The following is a 21,282-nucleotide window of genomic DNA, read 5'->3' on the forward strand; positions in this document are numbered from 1 at the left end:
TGAAATACTTTCATGATCTGTTCTTCACAACATTTTCCCCTCATGTTAAATTAGGAAAACAGAAGACTAAGAACAGCTTAGTGAGTATTTTCAGGGAATATAATTATGACTTACTTGCAAACATTTTGCAAAAGCATAAACAGATTTGTATTTCTCCTAAAATAGAAATATGCAAAAATGAGGATTTCTGATTTTATTTCACATTTGTTAGGCATTTCTAGTGAAATGAAAGAATTTCCATTGTTCTGTGTAACTGAGTATTTTACCATTTAGTAGTAGGAGGGCACTGTCGTAGCTCAGAACATGCCTGACTCTTTGTAGAATTCCTTGCTTACTCTGATTTGTTTTGACTGCTATTTCAACTTGTTCTTTCAGTCTTTTGCTTCCTTCCTCTTATTCTAAAAAGTTAGCTAATTGGAAGCAAAAATAAATTATGCCAGCATTTCCATATGCTTGCCTGTTTCTAGAAGTTGGAAGTAGAATTTCATTCGTTCTACCAAAGAATCTTTATATTTATTTTTATCTTCTAATTTAAATGAGGTCCCTTCCTTGACACATTTCCAAAAAGATCATTTTTCTGCAATCTAAAGCTGATTTAGCTGAATTTTATCAGCCAACTGGACCAGGAACTTATTCAAGCACAGGCTGCATTTAGTTTTTGATGATTCCTCAGTTTGGGTTGAAGAAAAATCTCTGATGTCTTTTCTTCTGTTGGTGCACTTGGAGCTCTCCTGTTCTTTCCTTAGAAGTGCTGAGTCTGTTTCCATCTGGTACTTCCCTTCTTCCATGAAGAATTTAATAGAACGAAGAAGCCAAAATGTCGTATGAGAAATGGTGATTGAAACATGAGCTGGACGAGGAGTATGCCAGACATATCTGTGGCAGGGAATCAGCAATACAACAGGCAATATAAGCAAGCATAAATTGGCCTGACAATGTAAGATGACCAACACAGAGAGAAAATAATCTATGGGAACTGCAGCAAAGAACCATTCCTAACACATGCCTTTTTTGAGTGAAGCTATTAATTTACATATTTGTTTGACGCTATGTATAGTTTCTCCTTATATAGTCAGAGCACTTAGTTCTATTTGTTAAGCATTAATCCATTTATGTTTCAAGGACTTTGAGGCTATTAACAGCATAAATATCACAGTCATCTTTTAAATAATGTATCGAAACCTTGGGTGTCATAGTTGATCAATCTTAAAATTGCCTTCATGCCTCAGTGCAAAAGCATCTCCCTCTATTATGCCAAACATCCCTCTGTGCAACACATTAGGGGACTTTAATGTTTTAACATCTAAGAATAATGTGTCAGTACCTCCTCCTTTGTCAGAGACAAATTGTTACATGCTTTGGGATACTTCACTCTGATTTCTACTATGCCATGCATTAAAGCCCCCAGCTTGAGAGTTGGCACTGAAATCCATGCCCCACTGCAGCTACCAACCCTTTCAGATGTCCTGCACAATGACTAATGTGTCCCTTTCTGCTCTCTTCTCCAGGCCTATAAAATTATGAAGGTGACCCATGGGACAGATCACAGCCTGATGCAAACCTTGATGGACTTAAAGGAGCAGTGTGAGGCCATCATGAGAATACACTGAAGAAATTCTCCAGTCTGGAAAACAAAATATTCAAGGAGAAAGGAAATATTTTTTTTTTATTACATTAGGAAGCTTCTCAATGGTTTTGGTGTTTTTTCATCAGGCCCTACTTTTATTACAAAAATTTGTTAGTTTTGCTGTATGATCTTCTGAATTGAGTTAATGGTTGGAAGAATATGTGAATATAATATTTTCAGAAAGTTTCTAATTTCTGCAAGGCAAAATGGTAGTGGGTAAGTCTCAGTATTTGATCTTAATACATGCTGGTGATAAAAATACAAACTTAAACATATAGCGAGGAACAATTCTATTCATTTCTATTTAATAACCAGAATCTCCAATCCAAATACCACTGAATGTAGGAAGAATCGAGAATTGAATTCTGACTCGATGATACTTGACCCAGCTTCTCCCATGTGCTTTATGTATTGATTTCTGCATCTGTCCCGTTATCTCTGGAATGATCACAAAGTCTCACCTTACCGCCTGTTTTATGTCTGTTTATCAGAACACCCTTTGGATTTTTTTTTTCCTACCAAACACCTAATTTAGATGATAATACTTGATTATCAATTTACAACACCTAATTTAATTGATAATAAATGCTGGGAAATGCATACAGTCTTAATTTTTTACAATATAATTCCATTGGCATCAGCAGACAATTTTTTGTGCCAGTTTATGCCAGCAATTGAAGATCCAGTCTCAGAAACATTCTGTGTAGAGAGAGCATATTTTTCCCTTTGGATTACCATTTGGTGTGTTTTCCAAAAGCCTGATCCAATACTATTTGACATTAAACAAAAGACTTCCAGTGTTCTAAATGAGATTTTCTTCCCTTGCATTTTAACTTTTGGGTTCTGTTCCTCTTTTTCTTGCATTTCATATGTTATAATATTGGATATTAAAATGGACTGAACAAAAAATTTAATCAAATATGTATCTATGCAGAAATTGTTTACCCTGCTGTCTCACCATTTTGACTGCTTCAACAAGTTCTCACTCCATAACAGTGTTAAAAAGAGATTGGACCTATGAGCTCAAACCTTTGTCTGCAGGTGCAATTTTTTGTGGAGCTTCCTCAAAATCAGAAGTTGGGTGTCAGGGGCAGTGCAAAAAGTAGTATGGGTTAGAAGTTCAGTGACAGGCCTGCTGATAAGCTGTCCAGATAAAAAGAATTCCAGCTTTTTTGTTTGCTTCCTTTTTATGAAAGTAAAATTGGAGAAACTACCTAGTTACTATAAAGCCAGAAGAGATACAGGAATGCTGTCAACAGGACCATGTTTAAGCTACCTCTTGGATTTTTAGAGGTGAAATTATACTTGCCACTAGGTGTCTCAATTTAAGAAAGCATTCATGAAACAATTAGAATAACCTGGTTTATAGGGCAACTAGGCTGTGGAAGCCCCCTTAAATCACTTTAGGGCTGAAGTCAAACCTTCTGCTAGCACCCAGAGGTACCTCTGGGCCTCCAGCACCTACCCCTCAGTAAGGAACCAAAACAGAAGTGAGGCATCAGCTTTGCTTTCGCACAGCAAAGTGCGCTGAGCATGTACTCAGGAAGATGGTGCTGTGGTTTCTAGACGTTTCTGAGCCTTCATTGTTTGGGCTTACTGCTTCCAGTTCCCCAAAGAGTATTTTGGACTCCAGAGCATAGAGCTCTGGGCTACTTAATCCTGTAGCTCAACACTAGCTAGGAGTTTCTTCCCAGCCAGGGAAATGCTCAGCCGGGTCACTGCAGCCAGGTACAGTCACCTCCTCCCCACTCAGGGCCGGCAACAGGCTGGAGCCTGCGGCTCTGGCATGTGAGCAGTGCAACACAGTGGTTAACAGTTTTTCTAAGCAAATTCAGTTTCATGATTGCCAGGCCAGCCATGTTCCTTCCTCACTCTTTTCCATACCCCCCTCCTCTCCCTCTCAGCAAGCAGGTAGGGGTGTTAGGACATGGCTGTGTGGTGGGGCTCTAAGGCTCTAAGAGATGTGTTGAGCTAGGAGATTGTCCTTGGGGAAGAGAAGCCTTGCTTGGAAAGCGTGTGCTCCATTTCCCCACACTCCTTAGCAAGAGGGTTGTTATTGCCAGAGCTGCTGACTTCCACTTTTAACACAGAAACCAATGTTAACAACAGCCAAATATTTATGAGGAACGTCGAAACCTAAATAATTTAAGGCCTCTGAAAGTATCGCTTCAGGTGTGTCGCTCCTCTCTAACAATTTATTGCTGCTACTCCAGCCATGACTGTTATTTCATTAATCCATAGTTGTTGTAAAGTCAGGCTTTTTTCACACCGGTAACTTGACACCATTAATTATTATGAGATGGGAGCACATTTAAAAAGAAAATGAACACTCCGGGCGTAATTTACAGCCCCAGCACATGAGTGCCAATGCTGAGGAAGATATCTCCTTTCAAGGCGTTTGAATTTGTTCCACCGTATGGAGCGTTCACTTGCCCGGCAGTAATATGCAAGCAATAACCTATGAAATGCAGCGCCTTTCTGGAGTACGAGGCATGGCTTGAGGCCAGAGGCCACGCCGTATCAGCCACCCAAGAAGTGCAATAATCCCCGCAGAAATTCACTGCTTGGTTGGGTCTTCTTGCTGTTATGAAAAGGAAATTATCTGGGGAAAAGGTCAGACCTTTGCATTTATTGGGATTTTTGACAAAGCAATAGCATCATTGATGGACAATCAGAAAATGTGAGAGATACTCAGTCTTCAAGAGCTATTTTCTGGTTTTAAAGGGACACATCTGTATTTGTCATTATGTGGTTTTGCATAAAGATGATACTTGTTTTATCTTATGATTACATATCATATAGGAAGATTTGCAAATGGAAAGGACTTCAGAGTGTGAGACAAGATCGTGCATCAGTTTATGCAGCACGTGCTGGAGATGCCCACCAGCTCTCATGCATACATACAGCTGTATGTATGAACGGCAGCACTGCCTTCTGGTTCAAGGACACCACAACTGTGCAAGCACAACAACAGGGAAAGACAGATGCTAGGGGAGAGTCAGAGGTACCTGTCTTTGGATGAGAAAGGTGACATTACAGCAAGCTAAAGGAGCCACCTATGCTAAGATCAGGGTCCTGAGAGCACCGCCACGTTGCCTGCCTTGCCTGGCCTGCTTCTCTGGGCTCTTCTACAGAGATTCCCTAGTACAGGGACATAATTCATGCTTTACATTTATTTCTGTTGACACAAAACTTGCATTTCTTTCAGCTTGGTCAAAGGAACAGTCAAGTTGTCTGGTTGGTGTCAGTCATTTATAGCGTGGTTTCCCTTGGAGACTTGCATCTCCCAACACCACCACCAGGGCTGTCGTTGCTGCAGGGACGATTGTTGCTGGCAGATTTTCTCTGTGTTCCCACTCCAGCCTATTTTCTGCAGAGCAGGCTGGCCTGTGACTGCAGAAAGATTTTGAAAGTGCAGTAGGAAGCAAGAGCACCAGGGAGGAAGGCACATTGGCTAAACACTCATTTCATTTCAAGGTTTTTTACATTTTTACATTTTACATTACATTTTTGGCTTGAACTCAAAGTACTTGGAAGTATATATGCACAGATGTTTTGGCCCTTTAGAATGATATCTGTCAAATTTTTTGGTTGGTTGGTTTGTGGGGTTTGGTTTTTTGTTGTTGTTTGTTTTGTTTTTGTTTTGTTTCTGTTTTTGGATGCTATCAGCTTGCCAAGATAAAGATGCTAAAGTCTAAACTCAGAAAGAGGCAGATCGCAACATTATCAATAATACTGGCAGGCTTGCAACTTGTTTTCAGCAGACTGGGTCAGAGATTTTTCCAGTACCTTTGGAAAGTAATGACAATTTGGGTTCACCTCAAGGCTCAGAAATACATTTTGAGTTACTTTTTTTTTGTTTTTTTGGTCACTTTCCCTTAAATTAGTCTATGAGTCAATGTTAGATTGCACTTAGAGGAATTGCATTACATTGGAGTATGTGTTTGGAAGAAAAGCAGTACCAACAGAGAAAAAAAATAGGAAATTGTACAGTTTTGCTGAGAATAATTGAAAGCAATAAAACAAAACCTTTAACAAATATAATAAAATACAAACAGAACCTTAACTTTTTTTTTTTTTTTTTTTTTAAGCATGGTGCAACTCTTTGTATCCATAACCCTCAAGGTTTGCTAATTATGTTAGAGTTGAAAAATCTCTGGGTCCTTAGCAAACAGAGCTTGCAATTCATAGCAGAGGTGGTAGAAAGGAAAGACGCTAGTGAGAAAAATGCAGTGAGCTGTGACCTTCTCAAGTCGATCACCCTGTGTCTGCAGTCTATTGTGTGCAGGTTTGTGCCAGCAAAAGTCTCCCACTACTCAGCTTTTCTGTGCTTGTAGCTGTAACCCTGTTCTCTGCTGTATATTTTTAAGCTAGATTTTCTTACATTTTGTTTTGTTTTGTTTTGTTTTTTAACATAGCATATTTATGAAATGCAGAGGTTATTTCCCTGCAGAGTGTATTACAAATAGTCCCTGGCCACTGCAAGACTCGTAGTGAACAGAGTTGTTTTTCACAGAAGTTGTGCCAATAAAGATTTTTTTTTCCTGATTCTGCATTAAATTTCCCATAAAACAAGGAGAAGGACGGTCTTACTGCTATGGATGTGGAGTTCTAGTTTGGCTTCTTCGCTGCAGTGGAAACTGTGTGGCCTTGAGCAAATCACCTAGGGTCATGCTGAGACTGATGTGTGCAGTTGCATAGCTGGGCTTTGTTGTTGTTGATCCTTGGGAAATTTCTGCTCACTCCTTTTTTTTTTTTTTGATAAAAAAAAATAAAATAAAAAGGAACTGGCTATGTCACTCTCCAAATGTCTGCCTCGCTACTTCCCTACCTAAAAGGGCTTTAAAAATCTACATGCCTTCCCTTAGTGCATTATTTGCAGGACAGCAGGAGAGCTATTTGCAGAAAAAGATGTAGTTCCCAAAATACCCCCAGAAGCTTTCCAAAGAAGGCAAAGAATTATATCACAGCTGAGGAAAATGAAGCCCATGGATAAATGCACCAGGATAAACACACCAATGTGTTCATGGCTGCATGATGCCACAACTGCAAAAAGCCCCGGAGCAAAGGCTAGCGTCCACAGCCTGGGGGTTGGTGGCTTCGCCCACGGAAAATGGTGTCAATATGAGCAGCAGCACCACGCAATGGTGTGCTGCAGAGAGGTCCCTTCTCTGAAATACATGACAGCTAAAGAAACTACTGATTATAGGGAAAAAATATTTGGCCAGGCTTGCGTTTTGGGAAGGGCAGCCAACAGCTGGTTACCAAGTTAAAGGTCCTCTTCTTTTTTATTTCTGCTTTTGTAATGGCTATTTTCTCTTTCCCATTGGCCTTTTCATTTCTGATTTTACAAAGTTAATCAGGCTGAAAATACATTTGAGATGAACGCTTCGTAAAATGGTCCCTACAAAAACAGCTGAGTGTATTTTTCTTGCCCTAAGAATAATGAATGCAGGTTACCTGAAAATCTGTGGCCTTCTATTCCTTAGTCTTGTCATTCAGCACAAGGGGATTTCTGTTTATCCCCATAATAGTGATGTGTAAACCATGCCTATATGACCCCCATTAGTATTTCATGGGGTGAGTTCAACGTTTTTATTTGCTGTGCACTTGTGATCAACACGGACAAATCAATTCTAATTCCATCATTCTTTAGACTTTTTGTAGGTTTTAATAAGGACCTTAGAGATTCCTTCCCCCCAAAAAAAGAATAACTCAGGCTCAGTAATTAGGCTTCATACAGTCACTGCTCACACAGAGGAACCTAACAAGTTCTTTATAGTTCCCAGGAGACCAATTAACCTTCTTTTAAATATATCTCTATATAGCTACAGACACGCGCGCGCAGGAACGCACATACACACAAGCTTTTCAGTAGTCTCAGATGCTCCAGCTCCTTGTTAACCCAATTCTGATGGGGCTCACAGCAAGAAGGTGGGGCCGAAGCAACCTGCCTGAGTCCGTTTTAACTCCAAAGAAACCTACACGAGAAAAGAGCACAATCTCCTCTTCTGCCTGCCCCCAGGACAGGAGGAAGGGGATTACCACGTAGCCTCTTTGCTTAAAGTTTCCCTTCATCTCCTGGGCTTGGGCAGGTGGCACTTGGTGGTCTCCTTCACTGGAGCTAAGGAGCCTGATCCCCAGCTGCGTTTCAGCCAAGGGCTGGTGAGAATGTAGAAAAGAGCAACGTTTTCTGCCTCCGCCCCTTCAATTCAGCAGCTCTGATTCCCTGTCCCCAGAGGCTCCAAATAGGAAGGTGGCAATTTTACACAGCTCTTCGGAGGAAAACTGCTCTTTAAATCACAGGTGATTCCTCTTGACAATTCCACTTGACTTTCAGAGCAGGAGTCAGGAGACGGTAACAGAGAAAGGTGTCTGATGAGAAAATTACCAGAACTCCACTCTTCCCCTCCCCCAGGGACTTTGCTCTGCTCCTCTCTGTGCTTGACTCTTTACATTTAACGACGCTGTTTGTAACGAAGCCATTTTAGTGTTGCCTTCCCTCTGTAGTAGGGGCCAGGTGCGGTGCTGAGCATCCCGTGGTGGAATAGGCCGAGGTCTGGCCCAATCCTTCATGCTGCCCCGTGCCCAGGTGGGGACACCCAGGTCGTGAGTGCAAAATAGTGTGTCACTCACTGCTGCCCCTGCCACATGGCAGGAGTCTGCGGTGAGGGATGGGAAGGACGCTGTGGTCTTTGGGCACTGCCACGGGGAACCACCGGCCTCCAGGCCTACAGCAGCAGCCTGAGTGCCGGGAGGCAGCCGGCGCTCTGGGAACGGGCCTAGCGGGCTCTGTGCAATGGCTGTGTGAAAGGCAGAAGTCATGGACCACTGCGGGTTCCTTTCTGTTTCTCCTTGGCAATCCATTTTCTCCCACGTGGCTCGCTGAGCCCTTGCTATTAGTGAGTCTCCTTTTCCAAGTCACTTTCAGCTGTGGGGAAAAATTCCTCAGCCATGTACTGGCAATGCCTGTGGTTTTCTAGTCACTCTAATTCACTCTCCATTCACAGTTTCTTGTACCCAGCTTATCCCCTACGTAGGACTGTGATCAAAGTACAGTTACTGGGGAGTGATGGTCCCCAGGTCCCCATCATGCTAGCAGGAATGCTGGCTGAAGGTAATCATTATAATCTGGGAATGTTAATTTCTGAACGTCTATGGCTGAAGGCACCGGTTGTAATGGTATTTTAAAGGTCAATATAATGTGGGTATACAAAGAATTATTTTCCCTTACCAAGTGTTTCTGCGGTGACTGTTACATAACTTGTGAAAAAACAGACAGAAATCTGATTTTGTATTTTCTGCAAATAGGTCTGTGGTGACTCCTGGGCTTATTATTTATTTATTTTTTGTTTATTTTACTGATGTCAACCTGCAATACAACATGAAAGCATTGGCAGAGGTGCAATAGGCCAATAGAAAGCCCCTTGAAACCAGAAAGGCCAGAGGAATGCTGATTGTAGGCCTGGGATAGGGCCACCTGCCAGCCACCAGACAAGGATGCCTCCTTGCTTTATGGCTGGCAGATGGGAAGATGGATAAAAATCCCTTAAACGGACATTATCCAAGTTCACTTCATCAGCGTCATGAGGCTCTTCTTGCAGTTCATGTAATGCAACTGTGATACACCCAGGCCACAAAACTGCTTGTTTCACTATTCAAATCTAAAACCTTGGCAAGATGTGTCCCTCCAAGGTGGTGGAGAAGCTTATCAGGAGACCAACATCTTCTCTGCTATGGAACAGCCCCTTGAAATCTGCTACTAGGTCAGAAGAAATGATGGCTAATGGTGTGGTGGGAGTAAGGAACTTGTCCTGTGTGTCAGAAAAAGGCCAGCTTGCCAGCAAGCTCCTGGCTGGTGTTTGCAGAGCTGCAGAAACAACATAGGGCTAGACCTCTGCTGACATGCAGACTCATTCAAAACTGGCCCAAACCCAGACTGGCTTTCACCCGGTCTCCCTTGCTCTGACTGAGACCCATCAGGGCGTCCTTTAGCCAGGCAGCTGTCTCGGTTCAGAGCACAGCCTGGTGAGGAGCCAAGAAGGGCAAAGGAAGGGATTTAGTCCTCCTGCTTGACGCAGTGCCATCAGCTAACACCTCTCCTTACGAGTAGGGAATAGAGCAAGGTGCCAAAGCCAGCTGTAGAGCATATCGCATTTCTCACAGTCCAGAGAAAAGGTGTCCCAAGGCCTTCCGCACTGTGCTGCAGCCAACTCTTTGGGAGCAGCCCAGAGCTTCCCACGTCCCAGCTCTGTGCCTGGGAGAAAATGGTGCCTTGCTGGTTGCATTCTGACCATGGAGCACACACTGATCAGGGCCATCAACCTTATAGCCACTGAGGTTTTAGCCTTGTACAAAGATGTCATGTGTTCAGCCTCTGTCTGTGTGTGTGCGGGGAGCAGAGACTAAAAAAAATAAATAAACTTAAAAAATAAATTCAGAGGCAATAAGTAACCATTTTTGAGGTGGCATGGAAATGTTTTGCTTGCTGCTCCACTCTTGGCAAATGTTGGAGAACAAGTTTGGCAGGACAAGCCCTCAGCTACTGCGTTGGCTTTGCACCACGGCTGCTCCTCTGTGCCCGTCGCTCTGCAGAGCCACCTGCCATTAGACGCGGCTTCCCTGTGCCATCTGCAACTCCTCTGGGAAACCTTAAGCAGCCTGCCAAACTGAAATGGTGGAAACCCCAAATTGCCTCGAGCCTGCAGATGATCCCGGGCACAGATTTGTTGGTGGGGGAAGGAAATGGGAAGTGACACCTATTCTTCCCCAGAAATCAGTCTCCGTGACCTGCTGGGCATCAGAAACCCGCTCATCTCAGTGCCACCATCACATGTGGAGTGCACCAGCCAGGGCAGCAGCTCAGGGCACGTGGCTGTCTGGGGCCTGAAGGGAGCTGCAGCCTTGCCCTCATCCTGCAAGAGAGGTGCCTCCATCACAGGCCCAAGGCTGGCTGATGCGCTCAGCCAGCAGGACAGAGCATGGCTCTCAGCCTCTGCCCCCCCTGCCCAGGCTTCATACAGCCCCAAATTTACCTGAATTTTCTTGTAGCAAAAGCTCATGCAAGAAGCAAACATCAGCTACTGGACCAGCTCCTCACCAGCCTGTGCAGCCTCACATTTGAGTAAAGCCTGCAGGATGTGGTCAGGTATATGACTTCTTAGAGAAGTTGGTTTATGGTTTGCCCATCTGAAGCACTTATTTTGAGTTCAATTATAAGTTACTATATGTATGTGCACTGGAAAAAAAGAAAAGGAAAAAAAAAAAAAAAAAAAAAAAAAAAAAAAAAAAAGAAAAAGGTCTCCTCTGCCTTGTCCAGGGAAGAATTTCTAGGGTCACAGAGGCAATTCAAAGCTCAAAGGTTTACAAGCCCAGCAAGATAAGGCAGTGTAACAGCCTCCACACTTTATGGTGCCAGCTTGTGAAGAGATCGAAATGGCTTAGCGTGAGGGTCAATTTTACTCAAAGATCCTGTTTGAGGAAGGAAGAAAAAACAACTAATCTTCACAGCTCGTTTTGACATTGCTCACCTGGCACCTCCCTGCCGTGGGAGAACGGGCAAGCTGCGAGTGTCACCTGTCCCAAGGATGGGGACTGGCCCTGCCACCCCGGCCTCCCCTGGGTCCTGCCTCTCCATCAGCTCCGGCCTCTGGGTGGTGGGACAGCAGGTCTTCAGGTGAGAAGCCCTCTTGCTAGGCTAGGCTTTTGTTTAGTACACACATAGTGTTAGTTCCTGTGAGTAACCCACTCCGCAGAACACTTTATGCCACTGCAATGCTAATTGTCAAGTCAATAGGACTAGGCTTGGTGCTTCCATTGTTTTGGCCTGGTCAGCAGAAAGAATAGAGTCCGATGGCTGCAAAGCATGCAATGCTCAGGCTTAGATGCTTTCCAGAAGCTTTTCTGTGGCTTTCACAGCACTTAATGGCTTTACATATAACCTTCAGAAATGTTCTCTGAGCCTCTGGAAACTCATGTCAGGCATGAGCCCAAGCCCCCAGGGCAGCGTGAGTGACCGATGGCAGGGTGAGTAGCTGAACTCTTATTGTTCGCCTTATTCGCCTAATTGCGATGCTTTCCATTGTTCTTGGAAATTAGGAGAAAATGATGTTCACAGTGTTTTCTTTGGCTCCTGGGGTGCAGCTTGCTGGGTATTGTGGGGTTTCCTTCAATTACGGTTTGGGAGCTGTTTAGTGAAAACAGGGCTGTGAATCTTCCTGCAGCTGCTCAGACTCTCCACACTCAAGTCCTGGGGCACCCAGCTAAGAGCGCAGAGACAGGCGTGAGTTGGGCCACAAGGTGCTGAAGGGCAAGGTGGGTAAAAGCACTGATACTCCTTCAGAGCAGTCCCATGCTCTTGTTTTAAGCAAGCACCAAGGGGGCAGTTTGCAAAGTACTGTGCAGGGCAGCACAGGGATGCTGAAGGCAGCAGTGTGGAGGAGCCTCTGTAGCACAGACCAGTGAGCAGCATGGCTTCTGTGCTCTTTTAGAAAAATGGCAGATATTTTTTTTTCCCATTTCTGTGGTTTCAAGTCATTCAGAGAATGAAGCTGAGCAGGGATGAGACAGGGACAGATCCTGAGCACGTTAAAGTGAGTGAGAGGTCCTCCATGGGTAGAGGTGTGAGACTTTCTCTCCGCAGCACGCCTGGGAGTCCCGCATACCACACCCACACGTCTGGCTGTCCATGGCTAGCCAGGAGCTAGAAATGGGAATATGGATGCGTGCCAAACACACACAGCTGCATACTTTTGGCTGCCGGTTGGCTGGCATGCCATCCACAATCTGATGCAAAACATGGGTGCCAAAGCCATGCAATAAGGTTCCATAGAAGAGCCACATGTAAATGTACATGAAATGGAAAGCAAATCTTTTCCCTTGACAAGTGACCACTGGGGATGGACATTTCGGCTGCTTAGCGCTGTTCCCAGGTCAGCACTTGCTGGGGCTGTTCTTGAAGGGAGAACGGACTGGACCTCCAAGCTACCTATTTGCTGTTAAAGGTTTTGAGACAGGCCTTTGGGCACCATAGAGCATTTGCGTGGTCGTACCCACTATAGTGTTGCTCGGTGGTTAAATAGCAGATGTCAGCCTCCAAAACTGCCAGATTGGCAACTGTGATGAACACTAACAGACACCATGAAACATAAAAATCCACTCACAGATGGCCTTTTACTAGAGGAACTAAATATTAATTTTGTGCTTCTCTGAGAGAGAGCAAGTTGGATTTTTTTTCCCTCCCTCCTCTCTCTTCTCAGTGGCTCAATGGCAGCCAGCGCTGCCGACCAAAGTGAGGCGAGATCCCAGAGCCCCAGTGTGTTGTGGCAGGTGTAGGAGAAGCAGCAGCTTCAGCAACTGGCTCTTCTCCCCAGGCTTTCCAGGAGCTGGGCAGCTTGCTCAGGATCCCCGTCAGGTTTACACGATAAATCCTCTCCTGCTTTGTATCTTCAGCCTGGCAAGTTACTGGCTTCAAAGACAATGTAAGACTTGGGCATGGCTGGGGCAAGACATTAGCTTACAAGAGGTACCAGCCGTTTCTGCCATGCCACACAAGGTCACCAGCCTTTTGCCAGGTGTGTTCCCCTGCTCTCTCTCTGGGCCCTAAACCTTTCTTGTCAGTCCTGCCCCAAACCAGGGGTATGTAGCATTGAGCTCTCTAAGGCTTCAGAACTGACCAACAGTGATCTGATTTTGTTTTCAGCTTGTATAGGTCCCCTCACCACCAGCTCTGCCTCAGACAAAGAGTAGGTCTTGCTCTAACCCATTTTCCTCTGGTTTTGTCACTTTAAGGCACTTCAGGCTTTTTAATACTGATGTGGCTGCATGATAACAGCAATGAAGATAAATTACCTCAAAAATAGGCAATAAGCCTTTTAGCTCTTTAGAGCAAATCAGAGCTGTTCTGAACAGCCCACAGATGAAAGAAATAGCCGTTTATCTTCATTTGCAGCTACTGTGGAGAGGCACCAGCATGTAAATTCATTGGCCCAGGGGCAACAGCTGAAGTTGTACTGGAGTCAGAGGGTCTGCTGCTGGGAGAGGAGAACCTCAGGCCTCTCTCTGCCACGCACCATCTCACTGCGTGCCAGACATCACTTCTGCAGCCACCTCAAGACTTTTTTGTTCGGAAGCAATGGTCATAGGTGCCGGTATCCCCTGCCACTGTGACTGCTGGCTCTGACACGGGGCTGATACAGGAACATAAAAGGAAGGACTATTTAAATGCACACCAAAGTGTCAACCAAATATTTAGGCTTGTAGCATGCTAATGTCCCTCCTAAAGCAGGCCATGTGACGGAATCAGCTACCAGCATACCACGTCTTACAGGAGATCTTAAATAGCTTCCTTATTTGTCTTCACAAGAAATAGGATTTTTTTGTTTTCTTCCAATGGAAAGAGCACAGTGTCCTTACTGGGACTAACCCAGTGGTTAATGGGCATTTGAGATTTGCCCAGAGAGATAATTCATGTCTTGCCCTGCAAGCAAGGCACTCTTGATCATCCATAGGGAACACCATAAACATGAGCAAAAGCCAAGCAGAAATTGCAGACACCTTAGCCGAAGCTCGGGGGCAGCTGAACCTGAGCTACATATAACGTGTCTAGAGGAAAGGCCATAAACTCTTTTTATTACTTTCATGTTGCATAAAATACCTGCACAGTGGGCAAGGGAAATCTGATGCAGTAGTGAGAGATGATAAACACATTTTTATCATTTGTTTGGTCTTAGTTTTGTTCCCTTGCTTACAGATGCCAACTGAGCAACCACTGCTAATATGAAGAGGCATGTATCCATAACCAGCTTATGTACAAACACAAACAGTTTGGGCCTGGTCACTGTGCTTGCTTTCTGTTTCTGGACAGAGCAGGGGAGAGGTTGATGGCACTGTGCTTGGTTGCAGTGTTTCTGCCATTGCTATCAAACCCTGCAATTCCTTATTGTTTTCTGGTGCATTTGCTTCTCAGCAATACTTGCTTGGTAGAACCCCTTTGGGTATTTTAGTTTCAGGTTTGATCTTGCTCACACTCATGAACAGCACACCTCATCTTGTGTTTGGTCACAAGCACCTTCTTCTCTGCCATTTCACAAACTTTCTCATCCAAAGTGAAATAGTCAGGAGGTGGAGGCAGATTTATCGGTAAGATAAAAGTAAACATTTAATGCCACTATAGTTTGATTTTTTTTTTCCAGACATCATATTTTTGACAATGTTTCACACCTCAGATACCACAAAAGGGATATTTTTTAAGCCAGCAAACAATAAACTTTACAATTTTAATGGCGAAAGGCTCAATGCATTTGTTGCCCAACTTGGAAATGGCTGTGACTTGCCACATTTTGAACGTGTCCTCATGCTGTTCTTTCTACTTCTTTTTTTTTTTTTTTTTTCCCATAAAATTTAGTTGATAAAATATATATATATATCTACTACTGATACATCCTCTCCTGGAATCACCCATTGGTGGGACCAGCATAAGATATGTATCCATCATTTTGTCTCCTCCTTAGCCCTATCATATACCATTGTTATAACGAGAAAGAACATAGCCACGGACAGAGTGAAATGGATTTAGCAAACATACACTTCAATGCATAGCACTTAGATAAGCATTTCCACCCATGATGTGTAAATAAATTATAAAATACAAGCAACTCTATAAAACAAGAACATCCTGAGTTTACAAATAAATTATATCCTTCATACATAGAATATGATGTGGATGTTAGTAACCAGCAGTTTCAGCTATGGGAGAGAAAGAAGTCAAACAGAAAAGTTAGTATCTATGCATACATAAAACATATATGTATGTGTGCTAGATGTAAATATTCACACACATACATATACAATAGAGAGGGTGAATACAATCCATATCTATAGTATATAGAGAATATGTAATATAGCTGAAACTGCCTCAAGCACCATTTTTAACCATTATTATAAAGTTTGCTCAATATTTAAGTAGGACCACTCAAAGTAAGAAGGTTTGGGTTGTAGATTGTTTCGTGTCTGAGAGAGTTTTGAAGATAGTTTGAAATATTACAGATGAATGTTACTTTTTCACTGCCAGCACCTCCATTCTTTGACAAATAATCACACCCTTTGTGTTCAAAATGTTGCATAAGTGAGCCTCAGTCTGCTGCCAGTGAAGCTGGTGGCAAAATCCGTATTGACTTCAAAGGGGTCAAGATAAGGGTGCTACATTTTCAAGGGAAACTGATTTTTTTTTTTCCCCCTTTTTTTTTTTAAAGTTTGCTTGAGAAGGAGAAAGAAGAAAAGATAAAGCCAATAATAAAATGGTTTATTATTTCCAAGAGCAGGTATGGAAGCTCAGATAACCTGTGATGAGCACACAATAAATGCAAGAGATAGAGATAATTAACTTTGGATTGACAAATCATTCACAGTTTTGTTTGCCATAGCTATTTGGAAACCTATTTCAAGTCTTGCAATAGCTAGCAACATCCAGCCTCATGTCTCCAAAAACTGCTGGGTGTCAGCAACACAGAAGCCTATGGGGTAACAAAACAAGGACCATGATGACGGCGGGATTAAGCAAGACGTCACCCCTCTGTGGATTTGAGAAATAGCACCTCTCTGTGTGGCCATCATCTACTCCCATCAGCATGCACTGATACAACTGCTCTGATCTCTGCATCCCTAATGCTGTGTGACCATCCCACCCAAATGAACAGCCATCGGAGGTTCAATAAACCTCTAATTTATGGGAATAATTGCTTTGGCTGGTCATCTGCAACACAAAAACTTCAGGTTACAATTTATAAATCTATGAGGACTTGACAGGAAGCTTTATCTCACATGGAGTTAATAGTCCAGGCTTTCAATTGACGTGACTAGGGTGTACACACCATGCATAAGCTCAAATTGTTGTATTTAGCAGCAATGATCATGAGATATCTTGCCTTCAATTCATGACACCCTGGAATACAGAGTAGTTCATTTGGATTATTTCTACAGGCTTGAACATTTCAGTAACAGCCTCGACATGGGAACTGCAGCAACTCGGCCTACAGGATGCAGAACAGGGGGAATAAAGGCCCTTTAAAGGAACCCTTCAGAAGTCTTTCAAGCCTTTTTCCTGTAGTGTGGCATAAGTCTGCTTCATCTTGGTGAGTGACAGGAGAAAGGTTTTATAGGCACTGCACGGAAGAGGGAGGGAGTGGGGCTTTTGCCATTTGAGAACAGCTATGCAACCTCTCCAAAATAATGTATGTGGGGGGTATCTCCCTCAGGCTACGTACGTATGCATTTGTCTGTATGTATATACTACCCTTCAGTTTTGATGATTGTTGGCTCAAAAAAAAACCCAAACAAAATCACAAACATTTGTAAAAGGCAATGTTTGTCAAAAAATACACTTCCTTCAGCTGTCATAAAATTTGAATGCCATGGTGCAGATAGTAGTGGCTATTTTAAGACAAACCATACTATTGAGATAAATGAAAAAGAAAATATTTTTAAAGGACTACGTTTATTCTGATGTGTATTAATCCCAGCATTACTCCAGGCTTTCTGCCTCTATAATTCCCATGTTCAGAGAAAGAAAAAAAAAAACACTATGCATTATCTGCAGTTTTCACTTTTAGCTTGCTTTGTGTCAGAGAAGCATGACGTTGCTCTTTATTAGTAAGTATTTTATGTAGCTGCAAGTTTCAGAAGTTGCGTGGTGTGACACTGGGAGTCTTCTAAGACTATGGATTGAAGCCTGTGGATGGTCAGTGATAACCCTGTGCGTGGCTTTTAGGCAAAATCAGGGATGCATCAGGGTATCAAATAGATGAGGAGCCCGTTCTTCAACTGCACAGCTCACCATAGTGGCAGGTGACTCTTCCTTTTCTTCACTACTGGGTTTTCTCTGCTATAACTCGTAACTCTTGATGGTGTTGTGCCTCACCACACAGAGTTAAACACAGTTACACCAACACACGAGATGAGAACAGTCAGGATAGAGCTAAGAAAGGACAGCTTGGGTATCGGTTTGCTTGCCTGCCTTCTGCAAAATAGTACTTCTGATTACTCAGATGTGAATGAATTGACAAGAAATCATTCTGAAGCAGGTACAAGGCATGAATGGTGGGAGCGAAGCCACATGCAGCTGTGACAAATGCTCCAGGAATTAGGGCTCTCCCACACGCTCTATGAAACGAAGGGACCCAGAGCGCCCGAGCCGGCTGGTGCATGACCCAGGCTTTCTGCCCGCTGCCGGCGCTCACAGGGACCAGCCGGATGGCTGAATTCAGATCACAGCCAAACTCCCAAGTCCAAGGATGCACCTGAATTTGGGGTCATAGAGCAAGTTCTGTCCCTCGTAGAAATAATATTCAAGCATGTCAAGATGAAAAGTTTTCAGAATTAGGCCCAAACCACCCCATCTGCCCTTGCCTGAAACTCTTGCCTCTAATGGAAACTAATGGCTGGTGCTCTGCACTCACTGCAGAACCTGACAATAAAGAACCGTGATCCTCTGTTGCACATGTAAACAAAGGTTTAACCTTCAGGCCTAATTGCGTTACCATTGCTGTTTCCTACTGAAGCTGTTCCAGGGAAATGAGATTGATTTCTGAATATGCAAACAATTAAGGATTCCATTCACATCGCTGGTATGTCTTTTGGGTAACGATGCCTCTTAAAAAATACAGGATAAAAGCAGCATTACACTGGTTATTACATTGCTAAAATAATGGGATTTCCTGGATGACTTGCAGAAGTGTCTGAGTCTTCTGTAAAATGCTGGCTACTATAGACTAAAAGCAATTTTAATAAGGTCACGATGCTTTTAATTATCTGTTTTGAAGATATTTGAAGTATAATAATATAAACTTTAAAGTAAAAAGCTATTTTAACAGAGAAAATGTTCCACAGATGTCAAATCTTTGCAAATTTACATTCCCTTTTATGCATTAAGCCACCACGACTCCCAGAAATACAGTGGCAAATTTTGAAATGCATTGACAGAAAGTAAAAAAAAAAAAAGATTACTATTGATTTTAGTATATGAATACTCATATGTGATAGGAGTTATGTGGCAGGGGGGTTGGACCTAGATGATCTTTAAGGTCCCTTCCAACCTGAGCCATTCTATGAGTGTTAATGGTCATTATAATTAAGTCCTCATAGATAAAATATTTGTAAGGACTGCGATTTTGTTCATTCACTACATAATTTTCAGTGTGTCAAATGCATCCTTGGTGTAATCCATTTGGCTTCACGAATAAATTTTGGTCTATCCTGATAAAAAGGGCAAACATACATGTGTTTTTCTTCAGGTAACCCTTAAATAAATCTATCAGTATTTTTGCAGAGTTTTTCCTCTGGGAGTTAGTGCATATTGTAAAATGGCATTAATGTGCTGATGCAGGCAAAGGAGGAGCTGCATTTAAGAACAATATATTCACGAACTGATGCATACTGAGTATATGTTAAATGCTGCTCTTATTTTCTCATAAGCAACAGGAAGGTCATGCAAGTGTATGCTAGAGGAATTTTTGTGAATGGGCTTATTTTAATATTAAGAAGAAGAAACCCATACAACAAAATAATTCTTTATGCTCATTCATAATTAAAATGCAAATTTCACACAGTTCTTCAAGTAACACAAAGGATGTTCCTTCCCACATACCATTTATAGATAAAGATGCAAACAAGTAGAACATTTGGATATGCACTGAGGCCCAGACCCTCATCCTTTTGATGTCAATATAGTTTTGTCATGGCTCCAATAAGGGAGGTGTTGATTGGGAAAATGCAACAACCAACATGGTCTAGTGGGAGATGTCCTTGCCCGTGGAAAGGGGGTTGGAATGGGATGGAGATAGCACTTCTATAACATGCCTGAAGTCTTATATTCGCTCACTAATGACTCCTCTTTATTTCTGAACCAGCTGAGCTGAACAGACCCTGCACTTCTCAGGTATGTCTGTGACTATGGACAGACCGGGCCAGGGACCCAAAGCTGCCAAAACGTGTTTTGCGGTTGTGTATATCAAAAAGAGGCAAAGCTAAATGTTATCAGCAATAGTCTCAAGAAAAGAGGACAGAATAAATTGGACTGATATTTTGGACTGATAAGCACAGGAACAATCACCCTGAACAGTAATTTTCCAGTGAGTTATTAGTCCCAGAAAAGAGGGTTAGGAGCTACGAGAGCTAGGCCTCCTCATCCATAGCTCTAGCTAGTACAAAGCTAAAATACATGAAAAAGAAAACGAGTTATGGGGGTTGAAACAAATGGAAAATGTAACGTCACCTCTTCTCTCACATGTTGCAGAATCTATAGGTTGGGAAAATTACTGTATTCTCTAAGGTGGAACGTAGTATAAAAGAACACATAAGCAAACCTTGTTTACTGCTAGAAATATTTGCGTGTCATCTGGGAAAGCTGAATTTCTCTTTGAGTGGCCTTACTCTGGTAACAATAAAAGACAGTTAACATTTATTCATATGTCGTACTGATTAGGAAATATCTCTACAAACACAAGTTACTTAGAAACAGCAAGTCTGAAATAGGAGAAAACACCAAGAGAAAAACAAGCTGTAAATACATTTCGAAAGTGTGTTTGTTTTTTTTCCTTTTTCTTTTCTTGACTAGCACCATCTGTACACAAGAAAGTATGAACATAAATGTTTGGATAATAAAGTTTTGCAAGGCACTTAAACAGTCTTTCTGGATAGGTTTTCTTTTAATGAACCTCTCAGTGGAAGTCCTACAACCACCTTCCCTCCTCCCTCAGCTAACGCAGGGAAAGAAGTCTCTTCTGCCAGCAGTTCTTATTTACAGACATGTCCTTAAAGGTTCCTCAAAGTGCTCTTTTAGGCTAACAGAATCAACATCCTTACTCCATTTTTCATGCTTGTCCTGTTTTTTTTTAAACTACTCTTCCGTATAGTAAAGCAAATCTCTCATACACACAGTTGAGACTTGACTCCAACCTTCATCCTCATTCTGTTGTCTTTGGGATGCTATTCGGAAGGGAAAAGGAGGATGGCAGAGATGCCCATTGAAATTCTGTTGAGGTTCGCTCTTTATCTGCGTCTAGAGGTGATGTCAAAACAGGTGATCATCATGAGATGGGCCTTGCAGAAGTTGACACGATTTTCCAAACGTTCAGTCACACATTCCAGGGCCTCCAGGTATTCCAGAGAATCCAGCTCAAATACCTGCTCCAAATCAACTGTAGGAAAGAAAATACACAGATAGAAAAAGCAGACAAAACCGAGTACTCGTTACTGGGAGAGACAAATCTAATTCAAGCTTTCAAACCCATTGGTACTGTATACAGCATTATCTTTAGCTTCCCATTACCATTAAAACTTGCCTTTTCTATTTAACAACTATTAAAATGGTTTGTCAGCTTGCTGATAGTGAAAAATACTGTTATGATTGCATTGGATGATTTCTTGAGCGATATGCTCTGCCATCTTCTGCAGGTGAGTTTTGCCACACTCCATCTTTCCCTCAGAAAAGCCAGCAGGACTATTCCTCCAGCAACCACATGGCTGACTGTGAGGAAACAAGCTGGCACAAAACACCTGTAGGCTTCAGGTTAACCTTTGCTCCCACAAGGAACTCACACGGTGAACATGATAGGGAAATTCATTAATTACATGTAAATTTGGCCAAGTTAAATCTGTTC

The 21,282-nt window shown here is 42.7% G+C and overlaps 2 protein-coding genes across 11 annotated transcripts in view; one reads left to right on the forward strand and one right to left on the reverse strand.

The window, feature by feature from the left end:
- SMYD3 (SET and MYND domain containing 3) overlaps positions 1–6,419 on the forward strand; it is a 391,015-nt gene extending 384,596 nt beyond the window's left edge. For all 9 annotated transcript variants that reach the window (XM_066995525.1, XM_066995527.1, XM_066995536.1 and 6 more), the window contains one exon: positions 1,509–6,419. In XM_066995525.1, coding sequence (XP_066851626.1) covers positions 1,509–1,610 — 102 coding nt within the window. In that variant the 3' untranslated portion in view covers positions 1,611–6,419. The remainder of the gene's footprint in view (positions 1–1,508) is intronic.
- An 8,341-nt stretch (positions 6,420–14,760) lies between these two features.
- The window catches only part of KIF26B (kinesin family member 26B), a 297,138-nt gene continuing 290,616 nt past the window's right edge, over positions 14,761–21,282 (reverse strand). For both annotated transcript variants that reach the window (XM_066995522.1, XM_048053158.2), the window contains one exon: positions 14,761–20,820. In XM_066995522.1, coding sequence (XP_066851623.1) covers positions 20,672–20,820 — 149 coding nt within the window. In that variant the 3' untranslated portion in view covers positions 14,761–20,671. The remainder of the gene's footprint in view (positions 20,821–21,282) is intronic.

Source organism: Anser cygnoides, chromosome 3 (assembly GCF_040182565.1).
Source record: "Anser cygnoides isolate HZ-2024a breed goose chromosome 3, Taihu_goose_T2T_genome, whole genome shotgun sequence".
Taxonomy (NCBI): Eukaryota; Metazoa; Chordata; class Aves; order Anseriformes; family Anatidae; genus Anser; species Anser cygnoides.